This window comes from Lynx canadensis, chromosome B2, assembly GCF_007474595.2.
Source record: "Lynx canadensis isolate LIC74 chromosome B2, mLynCan4.pri.v2, whole genome shotgun sequence".
Classification (NCBI taxonomy): domain Eukaryota; kingdom Metazoa; phylum Chordata; class Mammalia; order Carnivora; family Felidae; genus Lynx; species Lynx canadensis.
Window position 1 is genome coordinate 105218606 of NC_044307.1, and position 15573 is coordinate 105234178.

General features: G+C 38.3%; 2 protein-coding genes across 4 annotated transcripts in view; one reads left to right on the forward strand and one right to left on the reverse strand.

The window, feature by feature from the left end:
• Positions 1-15573, forward strand: part of NT5DC1 (5'-nucleotidase domain containing 1) — a 138930-nt gene that overhangs the window by 15525 nt on the left and 107832 nt on the right. The window lies entirely within an intron of this gene.
• COL10A1 (collagen type X alpha 1 chain) lies at positions 452-8110 on the reverse strand. The gene is made up of 2 exons (XM_032593235.1): positions 7957-8110; positions 452-3578 (listed from the first exon to the last, which is right to left on the reverse strand). The coding sequence occupies exons 1-2, from the start codon at positions 8108-8110 to the stop codon at positions 1708-1710; spliced, it is 2025 nt and encodes a 674-aa protein (XP_032449126.1). The 3' UTR covers positions 452-1707.

The window sequence follows — 15573 nt, forward strand, 5'->3', positions numbered from 1 at the left end:
AGGTTTCACAGCTGTATCCGCAGGTCTGCTTGAGTTACACAGAGGATATTTCTAAGGAATAAAGAGATGGGTTTATCATATGTTACCTCGTTGACTCCAACCAGACTTTCCTGATTCAACCAGTGGGCTGACTGATAGATGCTCAAGAGCAATGTTTCTCAGCTTAGAGAAATGTTGTCTTTTGATTGACATAAACTTGCCTGCCTTCTTTTTAATGTAATTTAAGCCATCAAAATGTAATATCAGCTCTTAAAAGCTGATATTAACGTAATCCTAAATATTATGACTAAAATCTGACATGATGGCAGCAAATAGTAACTGCAGAATATTTTTTCAAATTACATATTTCTCTGCCACCTGCTTTGTCCTTCCCTGAAGAAAATCACTGTTTTGGAGTAATCGTCTCACTTTTCCATGCCCAGTCACCTGCCCTTCACCCTGGCTGGTAGGTCCCATGGGGTCCTGTGGGGGCCTTTTCACAGTCCACACTGAGTGCTGGGGGAGGGGGGTGTGGGAATGCCCATCCCCAGTAGAGGGGAGTATCCGTGACAACTGTAAAAGTCACCCACATACCGCTACTGTTTTACTTTTATTAACTTTGTAAAATGAAAAGCCTTCAAAGAATGGTTGAGAATACCAGATTGCTGCTGTCGAATAAATTAACATAAAAATCTGTTGATGTTATTTTATTGCATTGTAAATAAGGAGTAGGTAAAACATTTCATGCTTTAACAAGTGAGGCACAGCTTAAAAGTTTTAAATAGCAATATAAAAATACAGTACAGAGCATAAATAAATAACGTCTTTTCATTTCTAGTCAGACTGTGAAACGCTTGACGTTAGTTATACTTTCACTAGAATAGGAGGCTCAGGGTACATATGGTAATGGTCTGTAAACCCACAATATCATATTATGTAAGATTCAAGATGGAATTAAAGAAATCAAATTAATCACACTTGTATTAAGTAAATAAAATAGGTTAGACACCCATTTCCAAGTTACGAAGGATATATAGGAAGCTTTCCTGCAGTCACAGAGAAGTTTGCAAAGGTTCATGGCTAAAGCACCTTGCATTTCAGATTAATTTTAACATAATCTTTTGGTTTTATTAGAGCTGTAAGAAGTCTATATGCACCTGTATGTTTGAATAGATCTTGATGAAGGGGCCATATAAGCCTTCGAGTAATGCACCATCAGAAAGATCTCAGGGTATACAGTGTCTTTGAAATTTGAATATTCAAGTATTTGAGTTCTATAAAGATATGATACCTCCTGATTGTTTCCTAGAAGTTCTCCTGTTAATTGTTAGAAACAGGCTTCTTTTTAAAAACAAATGCTGAATTTCTGAAATCAAATTTAACGTAATTTAGTGTCCCATTTCAGGGTTTCATTGCGATCATTTTATTTTTTTAGCCTAGTAGGACTTTCATGGTGAAATTTTTAAATACTGAAGGAGTTCACAGAAAACTTTAAAGAGTCTTAAGGCTGCTGACTAGAAATTCAAGAGAGTCTTCGCATATAATTTACCATTGCTGCTCGCTTTGTCAGGGGGACAGTTTATTGGTCTGAAAGCTCAAATCTGTATTTTGGAAAATTAAAATTAGTCACATTTTTTTTTGCCTACCTCCATATGCATTTTGTGGGGCGCAGTGGAGTTGGAGAATGCCTTTTCAAGCAGATTTACGTTAGCTTGGTTGGGAATATGCTCACATTGGTGCCACCAAGAACCCTGAGAAGGAGGAGTGGACGTACTCAGAGGAGTACAGCCCATTTGACCCAGCATTGGGCAGCTGGAGCCACACCTGGTCATTTTCTGTGAGATCGAGTATGGCACTCCCAGAAGCCTGATCCAGGTAGCCTTTGGTGTATTCATCATAGGTGTACATGACAGGGGTGCCGTTCTTATACAGGCCCACCCAAACATGGTTCCCTTTCACATGCACGTGGTAGGAGAAATAGTATGTTCCTGGGATCCTACAGGTAAAGATTCCAGTACTTGAGTCATAATGCTGTTGCCTGTTATACAGAATCTTGTCAAATGGGATGGGAATACCTATAGCTGGGTAAGCTTTGGAGAGAATAACAGTGAACGCAGACACAGGCATCCCCGTTACTCCCTGGTTGGCACTAACAAGAGGCCTTTGGCCTGCCTTTATAAAGCCCTCGGACGGGGCTGCCTGGCCTGGGGGGCCTGGAGGGCCTGGGGGACCGGGGAGGCCAGGCTCTCCAGTGTGGCCTCTCGGACCTGGAGGCCCTGGTGGCCCAGTGGGACCATTAAGCCCCTTAGTTGCAATGCCAGCTGGGCCAGGAGGACCTGGAGTTCCTGGATCCCCTTTAGATCCAGGGAATCCTGGAATGCCTGGTGGCCCAATGGGGCCTCTGGTACCTGGTATTCCAGGGGCACCTCTTGGACCAGCCTCACCATTGTGTCCAGGTACTCCCTTAGCTCCTGCTGGGCCCACAGGACCTGGGAGACCAGGAGGTCCTTTAACTCCAGGGTCACCTTTTGGGCCTGGGAGCCCTGGATTTCCCTTAAGACCACTGGTGCCTGGTTCTCCCGGGTACCCTGGTTTTCCATCTAACCCAGAGGAACCCCTTTCTCCCTTAGCCCCAGGGTGTCCTGCAGGCCCAGCCGGTCCTGTCTCACCTTTAGGGCCTGGAATTCCTTGGTTGCCTGGGATGCCTTTTGGTCCTTGGGGTCCCATGTTTCCGGGGGGTCCAGTCAGACCTGGTTCCCCAGGATGGCCTGCTGGGCCTTGTTCCCCTTTGGCACCTGGACTCCCTGGAAGGCCAATAGGTCCTCTTTGTCCCTTCAGGCCTGGTAACCCTGGTTTCCCAAAGCCAGGAGCCCCGGGGACCCCAGCTATTCCTGGGGCCCCAGGGTGACCTTTTGTCCCAGGAATCCCTGGCTGGCCTGGGGCTCCAGGGGCTCCTGGCTTTCCAATGCCTTCTGGTCCTCGCTCCCCAGGAGGACCTTGGGGGCCTGGCGGGCCAGCTGGTCCTCTCTCTCCTGGAAAGCCCCGCTCACCTTTGATGCCTGCCTGCCCTGGAAGCCCATTTTCACCTCTTTTTCCTACTCCAGGAGAGCCAGGTGGTCCCATGGGACCCTGAGGGCCTGGAAGGCCCCTCTCACCTGGGCGTCCAGGAGTACCATATCCTGTTTCCCCTTTCTGTCCATGCACACCAGGGACTCCTGGTGTGCCCTTTTCTCCAGGAAAGCCTCTGGGTCCTGGGGCTCCTGGAGGTCCTTGTTGTCCGGGTTTTCCTGGAACAGTAATTCCAGCTGGGCCGGGGATTCCAGGTGGCCCCGGTGGGCCCCGTGGTCCTGGTAAACCAGGTGGTCCAATATCTCCTTTGGGTCCATATAGTCCTTTCTCCCCGGGTTTTCCTGGGAGTCCTGGCAAACCTGGCTTTCCAGTGGTGGATGGTCCTGGTGGTCCTGGTAATCCAGGCTCTCCTTGGGGTCCAGGACTTCCGTAGCCTGGTTTTCCTGGTGGTCCAGATGGACCTGGGTGCCCTCGAGGTCCCACAGGGCCTGGGGGACCAGGGATACCTTGCTCTCCTCTTACTGATACACCTGAAAGACATGTCCGATACACAGACCCAGAGAGAGGGATAATTAGTAATGTTAAGGGATCATTGCTTCTTGAAATATAAATCAGGACAGGACATGGCAGTGTCCGTCAGTCCATTTTGGCAGACTAAGCTCAAACGGTTTCAGATAACACATTCTACATTGTTTTTAAAAACACTGCCAGAGGGCACAGTTTCATAAAACCATGGCTACCATAGTAGTTTCATTAGATCCTAATTATCCATAAAAATAAACTGGGATTGAAGAATTCATCTAGAATAAGAGTATAGGGGGGACTGGGGCACCTGAGTGGCTCAGTCGGTTAAGCGTCGAACTCTTGGTTTTGGCTCAGGTCATGATCTCACAGCTCCTGAGTTTGAGCCCTGCATCAGGCTCTGCACTGACAGTGTGGAGACTGCTTGGGATTCTCTCTCTCTCTCTCTCTCTCTCTCTCTCTCTCTCTCTCTCTCTGCCCTTCCCTTGCTTGTGGTCTCTTTCTCTTCTCTCAAAATAAATAATAATAAAAAGAGTACAGGGGAGATATTTACCTTGCCCCCATCTGTTTGGAGAAAATCATCTACCTCAAAAGGAAAGGGGAAAGTATTTAACAGAAAAGGAATGAAGAGACAAATGCAGAAATAATGGGAAAATATTTAAGAACTCTAACAATTGTCTTTCACAAAAGCTAGCCTATATGACATCAGTGAGAAGTGCTATTGATTTCTAGTTTATATCTGCCATGGCTCTGCTGAACACAGTTTAGATTTAGTTTGAATTTTTTCAATTTCAGTACATACTGTGAGCTCCTACATTCTCCTTTAATTCACTTAAAATCGAAACAAAGAATTAGAGAATTAGATCTAATGGGCAAAGTATATAAAATAGTATTAAAATATTTATCTAAAGTTTTTTTTGACTAATGCAAATAGATATTGTTGATTTCATAAAGCTGTGGGTTCATTTGAACTAAATACTTCTATTGATATTATGGATTAAATTCAAAAATCACTTATTCACTGCTTGCGATGTGAAAAGTGCCCCTGGGCCACAAGTGTGGGGGAAGCACACCACACATCTTATAAGAGTCCTCAAGGGAGCAAAACACGTGTCAATGTGATAAGTGCTTAAAGAGGTGTCCAAGGTTTTGGTTTTAGTCATTCAAAGATGGGATTAAACAGAGCATTACTGCCATTAGGATACATAATTAGGGAACTATTACCATGTCAAAGAATCTTTAGGCAACAATCTTCATAAACATCTATAAGATACTCTTTCTCAGAGAAATTCTTTAATAGCAAAAATGGTAATAAAATGACATGTGATTTAAGTGTCTACTTGCAGAGTTTATATTAAAATCACTTTCTGTTTAATAAATTTTCAGGAACATAGATGGAATGCCTTCATATACTATTTAGATTCTTACACATTGGAAAATGGTTCATAGTAATGGTAGATTTAGCAAATGGCATAATCGTTGAATGGTTTGGTCAAAACCCTGAAAATGACATTTGGCTGTGACTTTTGAGCCATACCTTTTTTGTACAAAAATGATTATTTAATTTACTTAAACTTTGTCTAAGTCTTTAATGGCTTTAGAAATCAAAATGAAAACTAAATTGGAATTAATATTAAGTGAATTGAAATAAATTGTAAATTGCCTTTGAACACATATGCCTATGGGTATAGTTCCCATTAACTGTTAATTGTTGGTACATTATTATATTTTTAAAAATCTTTCATATTAATTAACTGGCATGTAAGAAGTAGTTAGCCAATAATAGTTGCCTATTCTCCTGGGTAGAGAGATTCCTGATATCTGAAAAACATTTAGTGACAAATGAAATGTAAAATACAGAGCAGAATCATTAAAATAGATGTGCTAAAAGAAATTATTTTAGAGTTGGATATTTTGTACTAATTAGAGTTATGTTTTGTTTTGCAAATTTTTAAATGTATAGAACTTTATTCACCCCTGGATTTTCAGAAAATGACATCAGGAAGAAGATTATGAGAAAAATTAGTTTATGGAAAAGATCTCCATGTAATCATACATATCTTATTGATAGATTGACTTTTTAGTGGACATATATGATATGTCTATAAGTGTAAAGGGGTGTGATACATTGCAAGTAGAATAGATGAATAAGTAGAAAACAAAATAGTACATTTTTTTTTCAAATACAAGCTATGTTAGATGGGGTTTGCTTTAGAATCTTATTCTGAATCTCCTAAAGATCAGTATCCATACTAAAAATAATGGTCTTGGTCTGGTCAGAAATCTGTTTAATGTTAAAATAGGGAGGAAAAACAGTCTTACTGAAAATGACTGTATAGAGCATCTTTTGAAACTGGAAGTTCCAAGACAGGGTGATCTCAGTCACTTGGAATGTTGCCCTAATAAGTCCTCCACCTCTTCATGCAAGAAAGAATGTGAGTTCTGTTGTGTCTTTGGGGGATAGCCCCTGTTTGTTGCTTGCCAACCGAAAAAAATTAAAGATTAGGGTGATACCATCCTCAAGGAGAAATGATTACCCAGCAGAAAAGTTTCTGAAATGCCACAAGCCAAAATAGTGGTTGATTATGTCGGAATGTGGCATCCACCTGGCCACCAGCTCTGCAGTCCTTTGCAGCGTAATTTAGTGTGTTTGGCTGAGCTGTCTTTGAGCCTGTGTTGAACAGATGAGCCCAGGAATTAAATAGGCACTCTTTGTGTTTCTGTTATCAGTTTAATGTTATAATTGTATAAATTGTGGGCTTTTGTCTTTCTTTCAGTGCATTAGTGCCTGCCAGTGAATGATAAGGTATTTGAGTTTCCACCTCAAATTATTATCAAGTAGAGACCTTAGTGGAGTTAACAATTAAAATGCAGCTTCTAAACTTTTCATTTGTTAGTAAGATACATATTTTCATTTATTCTGCAGAAATAGCCAAGTACATGTGATGCTTGAGTCTTTTTAACTCAAGACTGTTTCATATGATCTTAGCTAACTATAAAAAGTGTGAATTAGTGATCATAACAGTGTACCCAGTGATGTTTGTCCTAGCATTTCACATTGCTGTTCGTTGCTTCAAGTAAAGTAGCAGGTTTCCTTATCTTTTATTCTTTCTTTCTGTAACTTTTCTCGTTCTCATATATTATTGTATTCTGAGACGTTCAGAAGTTTTTGTTATGCACCTGTGCCTTTGTTTTTAAACATTGAGCTCCCTTTCATGAATTGCTTTAAATTTTGTTTTTCTCAAGAAGAGATTCCTATAAGTTTAACTTGCTCAAAATGGTTGTCTCCAAAAGCATAATTTGTAAAGTTTATGGCAAATACCCTTAGCATTATTCGCAAGGTAAAATATATAACTATAATGAAAAAATACTAAGGAAAGGAAATTTGAGTCCTGCAATCAGTTCAGATTGTTCAGTTTAATTCAGTAGATTTTTACAGCCAGTTTGTGCCAGATGCTATTAAAATGGAATTAGCAAATCTGAAACCTAATAATTGCCTTTCTTGAGGATCTGTTAGTAGTGTACATACATTTCCTCAGTTCTCTTCATAGTAACTGAGAAAGCTGAACAGTTGGGAAATGGATTCAAGAACAAAGTTAAATCGTGTCTAAGGCTACCCCACCCGTACCACCACAAGTGAGGAGGAGGAGTACCCGTAGTGCTGCTAATACTTGAGCACTTGACAGGTATTCACTCACTTAAGCTTCATGACAGCCCTTAGAGATAGCTGCTGCTTCTTTTACAAATGAAGAAACTAAGGCACAGAGGGGACAAGTAACTTACCTGAGGTCCCATAGTTAGTACAAGGCAGTTCATAAGTCTGAGTACTTAACTGCTAAACCATACAGAAATTTATAAAGAACTGTGAAAGTTGCTGCTTCATTTGTCTGTTAAGTTTCTTGGGAAGGCATTAGATTTTATTTGATAATTAAGACTGAGTTTTGTATATATTTGTGGACTAGCTGAATCGGTTGTAAAAGTAAATAATGGTCAACTGTTTAGATGGATAAACCTGCTACTCTTTGTACAATTGGCAATTATTTTCAGTTAAAACATTTTAAACTTGATTTTTATTGGATTCATATTTCTAGATTATGGGTAATTGCGCAAAAGCATCATTTGAGGGAAAAACTTTGCACACATAAAAGTTCTTACTATTCTTTGGGTACATCTTTCTACTATACTCATTATACAAAGGATTTTAATGTTCTTGAATAGACCTGCTTTTTCCATAAATTATTTTGTTCTAATATTTCGGACAGGTTCGGGAGTTTAAAGGTAATTGAACACCAAATAGAGTTAAAAGCATTTTGTTTAAGAGATCATTAAGATTGTAGAAAGCAACAACCAATATGTTTATACAGCAAAATACACAGTTTTGTTTACCTTTACTCTTTATGGCATAGGGAATGAAGAACTGTGTCTTAGTGTTGGGTAGTGGGCCTTTTATGCCTGTAGGTGTTTGGTATCGCTCAGCATAAAATCCTCCATGAACCAGGTTCAGGGACAGTAGCAGCAAAAGGGCTGTTTGTGGCAGCATGTTCTCAGATGGATTCTGAAAAAACAGAAAAGAATAGTGTCTTGTTATTGACCTGTTTTATCTGTCTGATGTTGGACAGATGAATTCTTTATTCTAAAAGGTAGTTAGCTACCTTTTTTTTTTTTTTACCTTATCCTGTTTTTAATGTATTCTATAAATCAGAATTATAAGTTTTTAGTTACATGAATATATGGCTTAGTTGTTACTGGAAACCACATTCAAGTAATCAAGCAAAACTGAAGTGATTTTTTAAAAAAAGAAACACAGAAACCATAATTGGATGCATATATTAATAATTCAGTATCTTTAACATAGATTGAAACATCCACTAGTTCCAAAATACACTGAATAGGACATGATTTTACCAATATGATTTTATTAAGACTGTCTTTTATGTAGACTGATACGAATTAAACTTTCCAAGTACACTTTAGTGGAAAGTCATTTTTTTTAAATGACAAAAACGAAATAGTCAATTTATTGAGGCTTATTTCCAAATAAGCTAACATGGAGGTCCACTAGAGTATGAAGTGATAGACTTACCTGGTGCCGGCGTTCCTGGAGATGATTTCTTTGCAGCTTTCTGAACCCTCCTGTGCCCAGGTGAGCAGTGCAGAAGGGTGCCTTCTTCAGAGCTATCCGGCAGTATTTATACTGTTTTTTCCCTTACTTCATGAGGTTACCCTGAGTTTAAGCTCCTCCCTCGAGAGGTGGAGAGAGTACTAATTATGGTGGAAAGTTCTATTGGGCAGGCGTACAGGATCAGGTTGGGCTGTCTTTCCTTGTTTTCTTATTGAAAAATAAACTCTTTGTCTTAAATATATATTAATAGTTTTAACCATGCACCATCTTTTTCTATGATTTTATTTTAGAATTTATTACTCAGATGTTTAGGTTGGTTCATGATGGGATGATAATACCCCCTTTTATTTTTGAAAGTACATTCTTGTGTTATTTGTTTGAAAATATTTGGTAGTATATGTAAGTAGGAAAGGAAGTCTTTTGGATGGGGATGTGGATATGAACCATCATCTAAATTCTTTAATTATGACGGAAAGCCACCAATGTGTCCATTAATGTTCCTAAACTTTTATGAAAATAGCTTACTCCTATTCTTACTTATTTTTGAGCTTGAGAAAAACAAAATGGTAAAAATGTAGATATGTATTGTGTCTTAGAATTTTTGTGTAAGTCCTCAGAAGTTAAGAGAAATTTTATGTATGTTAGTATATACATACTATATTTCAATTTTTCATATTAAATATTTTAAAGTTTTCAGGAATTCCAAATTCCATGAATTTGATAGTAGAGTTAGCAATATAATTACCCTGAGGGATTATTTACAACATTACAATGTATTCAGTAAATAGCTTCAGGTTTTATTGCTTCATTTTGGATTTTACTTTAGATTTTCAGTAGAGATTACAAAAGCCTTAACTGATAATGTCAAATCATGTCTGTTTAAATAAAATTGTTAAGTTCATGGCAGAAGAAGAAAATCAAACTTTGCTTTCAGTTTAAAAATCTCCGTGGCTTACCTTACCTTTAGGAATCTTGATTCAGCCCAGTTAGAACATTTTTCCCCTCAAGATGCAAGTAAACATTATCATTGTCATTTTCAATGGTTAGAATTCTCTTTAACAATATTAGGAGACTCTTAAAGTCAGTTTTCAGGATGCTAAAAAATCTAATAAAAGCGGAATGTTGAGAGGCCAAACTTTGTATCCAATTTTATTGTTTTGGAGCTAAATTAAATCAACTGTACAGGTGAAGTAGGTGAGAAGAAAAACTCCATAACAGGCATAGATACAACATTTTGAAAACCTCTGCAGAGTTAGGGGTGCCTGGGTGGCTCAATCGCTTAAGTGTCTGACTCTTGGTTTCAGCTGAGGTCATGATCTCATGATTTCAAGAGTTCCAGTCCCACATTGGGCTCTGTGCTGACAGTGTAGAGCCTTCTTGCGATTCTCTCTCTTCTCTCTCTCTCTCTCTCTCTCTCTCTCTCTCTCTCTCTCCCCCCCCCCCACTGTCTCTGTCTCTCTTAAAAATAAGTAAATTAAAAAAAGAAAAACCTCTGCAGAATTAAAGTAGTATGGTTTCAGGATTGATCAACAATTGAAATAATTGAATGTTTGACCGGTGGATGAAATAAAGATTTGTTCTTTTTGTTGTCCTTTCCTCCTCCTGTGCCTGTCATTTTCTGTATTCCTTTAGACTAAGCCTTGTATAGCACCTTACAGAAATGTAAACAGATAGCTCATCTCGGTGATCCGCTTTCTCCTAACTCTCACTTTTAAACCTTTCCTTGGTTGCCATATTTAAAAATCTACGAGGTCCCATATGTCTTTATAAATACTCCTAGATACACATGAAACATAGCCTTTATATCAGTTTAGATTAACAGGAGAATTAGAAAGTTTATATTCTAATACTTCTTTCATCATTTGGAAATTGTCTATGGAACAGCTTTTGTAATTATATAATTATGAGCTCTGCTATGTCTAACAGACTGCAAAAGGTAAGTGGGAGAAATGGCTGCCTTCCACTTACTTATGGTTCATTTGGATAATGTTTTGGAAAAGTAGGTGAGGTAACATGGATGTTCTTGAAGGCTAGGCTATAGAATTTGTTTGAAAAGGAGTTATTAGATGTACATGTTGTAGGGGCACCTGGGTGGCTTAGTCGGTTAGTGTCTGATTCTTGATTTAGGCTCAGGTCATGATCTTATGGTTAGTGAGTTCAAGGCCCATGTGGGGTTCTGTGCTGACAGTGCAGAGCCTGCATGGGATTCTCTCTCTCCCTGTCTTTCTCTGCCCCTTCCGCACTCGCGTACGTGCTCTCTCTCAAAAATAAACATTAAAAAAATTTAAAAAAGCAAGTACATATACTAGTATTTTTGTATGTATATATGGTTACACACACGTACACTTATTTGTTTATAATCGAGACTGATACCTGTTAGATACCATTCATATGGAAGTTGAGAAGATTAATTCTCAGCTCTTCCTAGTGCACCTATGTAGACCATTTGTTCATCTGTGGCTACTCCAGCTATTTTCAGAGCTTTTCACCTTAGACTCTCTAGGTGTCTGTTACACAATGAAAAGTTTGGACTAGGTTTCTAAGCTCCTCCAGCTTTAAAATTAGATTATTATTGTGTTTGAGGTATTTTGCTGTTCCCCATGGTGAGACAGACAGTGGGCTTGGCTCCATTTAGTACTTATTAGACAAAGTCCATACCAGGTGGTCATATGCCTTCTTTTTGGGATATGTAAATATATGTGGGTATTTGTCAATCTATATTCCCCTTTAACTTTGGAAAATGTGGTGTCTTTATTGGAGAAGCCCTGGACATTCAACCCTTTTTGCAAATAGTGTATTTATTTCAGCGCAGGGAATCTGACTGCTGTTTGCTTTGTTAGTCACATAAGAAGCACTGTCTTGTCCAAAACAGATTGTAGAATCAGAATATTTGCTAGCCACACCTCACCCAATTGTGTATTTAAAACTATTTTTACTTTGGGAGTTTACTTGTAGCTGTTTGAAGTGCCTAGTCTGTGGCTTCATGATGAAAACCCATCCTACTTAAAACAGAAAGCCATGCTTTTTCAACGCCGTAACCTAAGTGAATTTAAGTATCAAATGTGAATGTTTTTTGCATATCTAGCATTTAGCCGCTTTAAGCTTGCCTATCCATTTTCACTACCCAGGGTTAGTCGTTAACTGTCTGAATATTTTTTGAGTACCTCTTATGTGTCCGGCATAGAGATAAAAAGTGGGTGAATAATGTGCGGCCCCCACCCTTACTGGGTTTGAACAGTGGTTCACAACCTTTTTTCCCCATTTCTACATTTCTGGGGGACATGACACAGTCCCTTCAGTCTTCCATGTTCTGTGAGATAGTGGTGGTTCAGAGACTATATTCTGAAAAAGCCCTTCAGGTGATCATAGTGGACTCCTAAGTTGGAATATCTTGGTCTGATAACACTGATTACAGCTTATTAATATATTGTTACATAGTTTTTGTTGTTTTGTGCATATAGTTTTTAACTTTATTGTGGAAAATTTTAGTCTCAGATAGAAATAGAGAGATTAGTTGCTGTGAGTGCCTAGGTACCCCTTTACCCAATTTAAACTAATCTCAGCTCCTTGCCACTCAGTCCTTCCATTCGGCATAGCCCAAAGTTGTGGGCAAATGCTGCACATATGTTGTACCAACTAACCTGTGAATATTTCAGTATACTACTCCAGAAAATGAGTCCTTTTTCTCTAAAACAAAATCTTCATCATACCTAAAAAACTAACCATTTCTTAATATTATCAAATCCATTAGTCCGTGTTCATATTTTCCCAGTTATCTTAATGTATGTATACACACACGTACATATGTATGTAAGTGTATACATGTTTACATATAAGCATATATAGATAACTCATATAGTGTGTGTATATGTGTATATATACACGTACATACATATTTATGTTTTTTTTGGTTTATTCTTTGTTCAAATTAGGTTCATGAATTGTCCCTAATTTTTTTTTTAATGTTTATTGATTTTGAGAGAGAAAGTGAGCGAGCATGCCAGCAGAGGAGTAGCAGAGACAGAGGGAGAGAAAGAATTGAATCCTAGGCAGGCTCAGTGCTGATGGTGCAGAGCCTGACACAGGGCTCGATCTCACCAACCGTGAGATCATGACCTGAACCAGAATCAAGAATTGGATGCTTCATCAACTGAACCACCCAGGCATCTGAATGGTCCCTAATTTATATGTTCCTGTTACTGTAGTTTTCTCATCTATGTCTCTTTATTTCCTTTGCAGTTTATTTGTTGAAAACTGGGTCATTTATTTTGTACAGTTTCCCACAGATTAATTTGGATTTTGTTGTCACTTAAAATACTTTTCTGTATCCTGTGTTTCCTATAGATCGGTAGTTAGATCTAGAGGTTTGATCTCCTTCAGGTTTGAGAGACATACACACACACACACACACACACACACACAGACACACACACACACACACTTTTGTAGCAAGTATACTTTATATAGACCCTAGTATATGGTATATTTCAGTCAGAAGGCCCTTTATTGCTCGTTGTCTCCTCTTGTGGTGTTTCTAGGCATGATCATTATCTAGATTCATTATTTCACTGGAGGTTACAAAATGGTAATATTCAAATTCTATCATTCCTCCTTTGTTTATTAGCTAGAATACTTCTGTAAATAAAAACACTTCTTCATTAACTACTTGGTTACCTCGAAGTACAGTTTGCATAGAAAAAAGCAGGAGAAATGCCTTTATCATTGTGTAATCTAATAAGCTTATTTTCATAGCATCCTCTAGAGGTGGCCCAGTGAATTGTTTGAGTGTTATTATAAACTCGTGGATTTAAACATATTTTATGTATTTAAGATCCATGGTAGTTACTATTGCTCAGATTTTTTCCCTGCTTCTTCATGGTGGCTCCTAATTTCTTTTGACATGATCCCAATAGTCTTTTATAAAGCTTCTTTCCTTCTAGGATTTCATACGTCCCTGGCCCAGAGCTGTACTCAGGAAGTCTTAGTTCCTTTTGTGGGAAATAGAAGTTAGAGACCACAATCCGGGTGTCTGGGTTCTAGGGGTATACATTGCTCCTGGCTTGGGATTGTTTCTAGGCTTTTCCAGTGGACAGAGCTAGGAAATTCATTCATGTAATGTTAATTAAATATAAAACACATAATAACCTCATACTGACACATCCAGTTCACATGCAGGATCATAGAGAGTTTAATGATTTTCAGCTTAATCGCTAACTCCTTAATCCTATACTAAAATTCCCATTTCTCAGGACAGTAAGGGAGTTATTACTTTGCTTTGTTCTATAACACAATTTCTCAGTAACCATACCCATATTCACACCACAATATTGAAAACAGTTTAAAATTATTTTTGCTGTTCTTTCAGTATTTCTACTAGACCTATATAGTCAAATTACTGTGCCTTAGAGTCAAAACAGCTCAGAATGCTACCCACTCAGTTCACTGTTAGGTTTGTTTCCTCTTGCTCTCAATTTTTAGAAATGTTCTCTTAAAATTTAATTTTGTTTTATACTTTCCTAAAGTGTTTACATTTCTAGTGCTGTGCTGATAAATGATTAACAACTGGCTTGGGGGTTCAGAAGGTATGTTTGCTGGGATCCATGTTGTAAATACCTTCCACCACAGCCAATTTCAAGCTGCCACGGTAAAGACAACTGGCTCACAAAATACCTGAGCTTTTATCAGGAGCCAGTACAAGCCAGCTTTAGCATACATTGCGTATTTCTCAAGTCAAATGTATAAAACCAGGAATATTCAGAGAAACTTGGCTTCTGTTATAGACCTATCCACCCTGTTCCACCTGCCTTCTAGAACTTTTAAAAAAAAATCTTTTTTTTGGTTTATACTTTTATTATTTTTTAAAATATTCGTTCATATCCCCTTGCAGTTTCTTAGATAATGACATCATAAAATACATACTGAATGCTACCTTTTTATGTAATAGTTTTACAGCTGTGTGGTACTTCATTGTATGAACGTGCCATAGTTTTATACCCATTTCCCTATTGATGGACATGTGTGTTATTTCCTCTCTTTTGCTAATACAAATATTTCTACAGTGAATTGCTTTGTCTATGTGTATTTTTTTGCCAGAATATCTTTGGGAGAGATTTTTACAACAGGATATCATAGAACAAAGGTAAATGCATATGTAATTTTGTTACATATCATTAAATCCCCTCCAGAGGTCCTGTCTCATTTTGCATTTCCACCAGCAAACTATGAGAGGGCTTGTTTTCTCATGGCCTCACCAACAGGATATATTGCTTAGATTTTGTTGAATTTTCAGGGTTTTGCCCATTTTATAGGTGAAAACTGGAATCTTGGTGTAGTTGTGATTTTGACTCTTCTTACAAAGCCTATCGTTGCACATCTTGTCATACAGTTAAGACCATACTTCTAGCCCACTTTTCCTGTAAGTGTTCTCTATCTTAGGAATATAAACCTCTTTTCTGTGATACAGTTTGCATATATTTTTCCCAGTTTGTCATTTGTCTTTTTTGTTTGTTTATGAGTTTTTTTTTAACACTCAAAATTTTCTTTGAAGATCCATATGCTTTTGATTCTGAAAATTATTGTTCTTTCATAGACTCAGAGCTGTAAGGAACATTAAAGGTCACCTAGATCAATCATATCATTCTTCAAATGAGGAAACTGGCTTCTGTGTTATGAATGTCTCCTTCCCTCATGTTTAATTGAGTTACATTTCTGAAGTGAAGAGCTGTTGACGAGAGAGCCCATTGAAAGAAAACGCCACCGACTAAGCTCATATGTTCATCTCCTTATCCAAGCAGGGTGCTGATCTTTCTGTCTCCTTAATCCTTCAGTCTTTTAGCAGTGGAAACGGGAAAAGCGCCCAGAAGCATAGTTAGGGCACTTGG

What these genes read in the sequence shown, in the direction of transcription:
- COL10A1 (XM_032593235.1), bottom strand. Translation starts at nt 8,110, where the DNA reads ATGCTGCCACAAACAGCCCTTTTGCTGCTACTGTCCCTGAACCTGGTT. An exon ending in CTATGCCATAAAGAGTAAAG is followed by an intron (nt 3,579 to 7,956) that starts GTAAACAAAACT and finishes CATGTCTTTCAG; the next exon opens with GTGTATCAGTAAGAGGAGAG.